This window comes from Volvox carteri (genome assembly GCF_000143455.1).
Source record: "Volvox carteri f. nagariensis unplaced genomic scaffold VOLCAscaffold_43, whole genome shotgun sequence".
In the NCBI taxonomy this organism is placed as follows: domain Eukaryota; kingdom Viridiplantae; phylum Chlorophyta; class Chlorophyceae; order Chlamydomonadales; family Volvocaceae; genus Volvox; species Volvox carteri.
The window spans coordinates 581,842-587,841 of NW_003307586.1; the positions used below are offsets into that span (position 1 = coordinate 581,842).

The window sequence follows — 6,000 nt, forward strand, 5'->3', positions numbered from 1 at the left end:
CTTTGTGCACCTCAGAGCCTGCCCTCTCGAAGGCACTTGCGTTGGGGGTGACGGGAAAGGGGCGTTCACAATTGGAGGAAAGAGATTTTATGGACATATCAACCAAAGCACAGGGGTGATCCAGCTATGCGCAAGCCCGGAGTGTACTGGCACCAGCTTGGTACGACGGACGAGCAGCTGTGTAGATTCGCACCAGAAATCAACCTCTTTGTCTTATCTGAACAGGTCGAGGCATTGTTTAGGCTCTAGGTTTGTGCGCGCCGTTTGTGAACTGGCTAGCAAAATAACTGCCAATGATACGTGACTTATAAGGGGCGCCTGTTATGTGTAATACAGCGAAATAACGGTAGCGCAGGGTATAAAAGTTAGAGACAGAGAAGAAAAATGATCTGGACTATCCATATCGTTGCGCTACTTTGTAGCCTCCTTGGCTTGCGACCCTGCGCTGGAGAGGTTCCGAGGCAGGGTGCTTTCATTACTTACAGCGAAGGCAAGATTTTCTCTGAATCCACGGGCCCGAACTTAGGGCTGCGCGTGCAGCAGGTTACGTGCTTCACGTAAGGCAGATCCAAAGCCCACGAGCTTGTTTTATCTTGCGGCGTAGTCAGCCGGTCAAGGGATGAACTGGATCCTGGCTCCATCGCGGCTGTTGCGCTGGTTTCAACTTACGGCCAGGTCAGAGGCCGTAGCTATCGAATTTATGCGTGGCGGTAGCAGTCCATCTCTTATGAAAATTGCTTGCTGATTCTCTGGGATGCCAATTTGTACACATTGGCATCGGCGGCCATTCCGCGTTCGGGGATTTGGGCCGTTGAGCGCTGTCGACAGGGCCAAGTTGTCATTGCATGATGGTTCTTATCGCGACGTGATTAAATAAAATAGAGGCGGCAGATTGCTGCCCGCTGTTGCCCCGCCCCTCCCTCGCAACAATAGATATCACCTTGTGATTTCTTGGCTTTTGCTGCCGCTGTTGCTGTTGTCACCGCTCTTTGGCTCCACCGCTGTTGCCGGTCTGACCTTTCCGCGTCTCAAGCCTCAGTTGGTCCCCGAAACCCTTAACCCTGAGGCCACGCATCCACAGTCGAAGCCCCAGACGAAAATAGACGACATCGTAATCGATTTACCTTCTCCGGAAATTTTAGCATCAGTGTTCTTGTTTCCAACCTCCCGCACGCAGATTCGACTTCGTTTGCGTCGGGACTGGGCCCCAAAGGCATGTGAGGCTATAGCCGCCATGGCGGTTGGCACATCACGGGAATGTTCCGGCTGTAGCTTTTATCGTCATGAGCCCGTGCCACTGGTCAGTTTGGTCGGTTCTGGTAGGGGCAGCTGGGAAAAGGGTAAGGAGCCAGTTGCAGTGCGGGTGAATGTGGGGCGTCCGTGCGCGGACACATGTCGAGTCTGCTTTTGTAGCGTCGTGGTGCGCGTGGAGAGAGGGTCGGCGTATTCGCATAGTCGCATAGCCGTGCTCAAACTTCCCAGGTGCGCGCGCTTTGTTAAGGCTGGCGTTCTCCTCCCTTCCATAGTTCTCACCTTCCATAGCGGTTGAGAACATTCACGGCAGCGATGGTGTCCTCTCATTCTCGGGGTCCTCGGACGGATGTGCATGTGCTCCTGGTGTCCCTCTCCGGCGCCGTCCGGGCACACTCCCTGGCTTGCGCCATGATGACCCTGAGGCAAGAGTGCTTCTCTGCGGTGGTTGATGCCTTCCCTCTCGCTGCTGCACCGCCGCTGTCGCTGTAGAACTGGGGCGTCAACGGTTTCAGTGGCCCGCCGTATGCGCTACTCCAGGGTGGCCTCCCCGGGATGCTGAGCAAGGTTAAAATGGAAAACGCGAAACTGCTACCGGTTATGTGAGTGCGTTGTGTTGTACTGGGCTCCAAACCCCTGCGTATAGATGGGCCTGGAAGCTTGGAATGGAGCAGGTTATGCAAATTGGGTGAGAGGTGTGTAAAGCGCGGATGAGGTGGGGCCAACTCTTCTACTCTTCCCGGGGGCCAGCTACCTGCCTGCTCAGCAGCAGCTGGCAGTCGGGATTGGTGCGGGGAAAGCGGCCGGCATGGCGCATGGAGGTTGCTCGTGGACGGGCTTGCTGGGCTGCGTTGCAGCGGTTCACTAGCAGCGGTGCTGATGAGGCCCTAGGATTAGGCGCCGTCATTTCCCCCTCATGCCAATCGTGCTGTTGGCGTCCAGAACACAGGCATTCGATAGCAACACCTGCCAGGCCGTTGCGCTGTACTTCATTTTGCCATCTTGTATGCCATCTGGCTCCGTCGTTAAGGGAAGGAGGAAACGGGTCCATGCACCAGTCCTTTGCTAGCTCGCCGACCAGCCGTGAAGCCCCCCTAATGCCTCACATCGACATTCTTGTGCTTGCAGGCGCGGCACGGCGGCCTTCATTGGGGATACGTCGGATTTCTTTATTGGCACCGCAGATCACACGGAGTGGGGCGGGGCCTTCACGGTGTTTGCGGAGGTCGTGGTGAGAGGGTTGTGGGCAGGGAGTGTAGTTGGTGTGGAGGGCGAGCAGAGGCCGAAGAAGCCCAACAGGAATTGATAACGTCTTTCATTTGAGCTCACCGGCAAGGGGCTCATGGCGTGTGTGGGTTGTCCGTCGGCAGTTTATGGTTAATGACGAGGCAGGGGTCTCATGGGAAGCCTTCGGTGTTGCGTATACTGCGCCCCCTTGGCTTTGGACGGAGGCCACACCTGGAGGGTGAGGCTGTGGACAATACGCAAACCGCAGCAAAGGCTGGAGGTTAAGGCCATTTGATCTGGTCCTCTAAGCAACGGCAAGTCAGGGGCACTTTCGTGGCCGTTATGCTGAGGAGCTTCACGCACGCTGCATTCTGAGTGGGCCTGCTCGTGTTGTGCTTTATGCATTGCCGAACACTTGCAGGCCGAGGACATGGCAGGAGTGGTGTCTAACATCCCTGTGGAGCCGTACCGCAACAGTACAGACTCGTACAACATCACCACCAGATGGCTGCTACAGTCAATACCATTTACGCTACAGCCGCTGCGCCTAGATGAGCTTTCGACTGGTGCTGTGTAAGGGGTCGCTGCTGTTGCGTAAATCAACTCAATCGTGCTGTTCGTGACGAGAAAGACATCTGGGGCCAGGCTGCAATAGCTTGAAGACACAGCTGGCGCTCCAACTAAACTTCAAACTGGCCTCCCAACAGAAAGGCTTGTAGCTCTGAAATCGGCAAAAGCCCTCTCCCAAGTGCCACGAGGCTCGGGCAGTGAACACGCGGGGAAGATGGGGGAAGGGGCAGCACGAGAGTGCCGCAAGGCTGTTTTCAGGAAGGACCGAGCCTGGCTTGGTGTTGGCTGAGCTGAGCCCCGGGCCTTCGGCGTTCCACAAGTGAGTCGGACCCGTCCCCGCGGCAACTTGAGATTGAGGAGGTGCTCTTGCAACGGGTTGATAGTAGCTGTCAAGCTACACGCTATATCCCGGTGCTTGTTTATAGCCTGCCTTCGGACAGAATGCGAATATGGGCGTGTTTGTTCAGCTCGTTTGCTCGTTAGCGTGCAGTACAATATATCTACATTGTCATTGACCATGCTTGCCGTGTTCTATCCCATATGCGTGCGACTTGCATTTGTACTGTCAGAGGGGTGCAAAGTGGTCCTAATCCTCTAATCCAGGGGGTGGGTACCGGTCAGCAATCCTCTAATCTCAACAGGGGTGGACCACTTCTAATCCCTAATCCAGAGTGGTGGTCTAATCCATATCCTAGGGTCGGGGTTCTAATCCTAATCCTGTGGCCGGGTCCCAATCCCAATCCTGGGGGGGGTCCCAATCCTAATCCTGGGGCCGGACCGCAATCCTAACTCTGAGGCTGGGGTCCCAATCCTAATCCTCTTGGTCGTGTCGTAATCCTTATCGTGGAGCTGTTATCGTGTGACTGATTAAGCAGCCTCTCGCACAAATGTGTCCGGTCGTACTTCGCGAATAGAGACTCCGTACATCTCGTCCCAAAAGTCAGGAGCGAATTTTGCCGCGCAGATGCGCGCGTGCGATTCGCAAAATGCGCCTGTACAAATGTATATAAAATTTCTTGGCGGATGAGGACCAGGTGCGCCAGCGCGTTGCGCAGGTGAGCATGTTGGCCATAGCCGCACGCTGGACTATTGCGTCGATGCTTTGCAGTAAATAAAAGCACCGAAAGCCAACGTCGTAGCTTGCAACTCTGGGCTCGTGAAACTGCCGCGGAAGATGAAGCGCTGGCGAAGAGGCAGTTGTATGCAGCACCTTGTTCAGAGTAAAGTCAATTACAAAGTTGCGCAAAGTATAACATACATAAACTTAATTAAACATAAGAACAGATAAGACGTTTAGAGCCTTGTCGGTGACATGGACGCCGCTGTTGGCTTGGAACAGCTATTTGCTGTGCATAGGGACGTGCCCGCGTTAGCCGTGTTGCAACAGCTCAGGATGGATTTCAGCCAGCAACAGCCTCAAGAGCTGCTGCACAACCACCGGGAATGTCTTCAGTTGGGCACGTGTAGTTTTGGTCGGCGGGGTCGAGCAATGTACGCAATGAGCACAGAAACCAAGGTGCAGCGTTCTGTAACATCGCCAACATATCCGGTACGCGGTGGCAGGCTTGCCGAGCACGAAATGAAGGGGGGGTCGCATCTCACCATTCAACTAAGCATGCATGTGCTAGCGTGCGAGTTTACCCCTATCAGGATGTTTGTTTGCATATTCCCCCAAGCGAGAGGGCTTGCACCTATGCTGATGTTCGATTCAAGAAGTGAACTGAGGACTGATGCTACGGTGAAAGATTTGCACGTAAATTCGCCCGTGCAATAAAACGCCCTGTAACTCGCTTACGTGAATCTCACATTCCAATATGCCACTGCACTTTCCTCTCCAGCCTGGCCACATTCTCTTCCTCGCAAACGTACTTGTGGCACCTTACAATCCAACACCATACGTGCTTTGGAAACGCGGGCAGCTGCTTCACAAGGACCCCCCTATTTCGGTAAAACCTTAATTTTGGCTAATAGAAGGGTGCCGTGACACGGAAACACACAGTGCCATACAGGCGCGAGGCGATGGCAATGCAAGTGCGTAAAAAAACCAATGCAATTTTACAGCGGGTATATGATCAAACGAAGTAAAACTTGAAACATAAAAAGCAGGCTGACGAAGCTGCGCATCCTGGCCAATTCTGCAGTATCGTGCCATACGAAGAGTTTAAGCAGGGATAATGCGTCTAAACACCTTGATTCAAGCATCTGCAGATGCGACTGTGGGGCGGTCGAAGATAAAATGCACGTTGAGAGAGGTGATCCAATGGATCACCATCCACACTTGCAGCGCGCCAGAGATCTTCCATGCCATAAATACCAGGGGCTTTCACAGCTATGAAGCGCAACCCAATAAGCAGGACATCCCTCGCGAAACGATGTCTACGTATGATATTGAGCCAAAAGATGTTAACATGTGCGCATAACAATAAGCTCATTCATACAAAGCCCGAAGCCCGAGAATTAACAACAAGCAGGCAGAGCAAACACGTCCTTGGAAGGAGTAGCTGAGAGAGGTGATCCAATGGAACACCATCCACACTGGCAGCGAAGCAGAGACCTTCAATGCCATAAATACCAGGGGCTTTCGCAGCTATGAAGTACAACCCAATAAGCAGGACATGTCTCGTAACACGATGTCGACCTATGATGTTGAGCCAGTAATGTTAGCACGTGCGCATAGTAGAAAAATTATTCATAAAGTTTCCGACATTTAACCTACTAATATTTTATAAGGACGCAAACCACGCGACTGCTTTTGGAAGCGTCCCTCAATGTCGTGCAGTTGGTTCCGGAGGAGGCGCGGACGCCATCCATACGTCTTCGTGTCTAGACCGTCCTCGTCAATTTTTGCAGATTGTTTTATCGCAATTTTACTGATCAGCAGATGCCTGTCAGAAGCATGGCTGGAGCTCCTGGAGCGTATGGCTTCCGTGATCAGGAGCATGAGCGCACACA

At 53.4% G+C, this 6,000-nt stretch overlaps 1 protein-coding gene across 1 annotated transcript; it reads left to right on the forward strand.

Annotated features, from left to right (window-relative positions):
* The first annotated feature begins 328 nt into the window (after positions 1–328).
* VOLCADRAFT_106423 (uncharacterized protein) lies at positions 329–4,064 on the forward strand. Its single transcript, XM_002954441.1, has 7 exons — positions 329–490; positions 605–675; positions 1,178–1,300; positions 1,744–1,853; positions 1,898–1,939; positions 2,380–2,482; positions 2,900–4,064. Exons 1-7 carry the CDS (start codon positions 385–387, stop codon positions 3,053–3,055), a joined length of 711 nt encoding a protein of 236 aa, XP_002954487.1. The 5' UTR covers positions 329–384; the 3' UTR covers positions 3,056–4,064.
* The last annotated feature ends 1,936 nt before the right edge of the window (positions 4,065–6,000 follow it).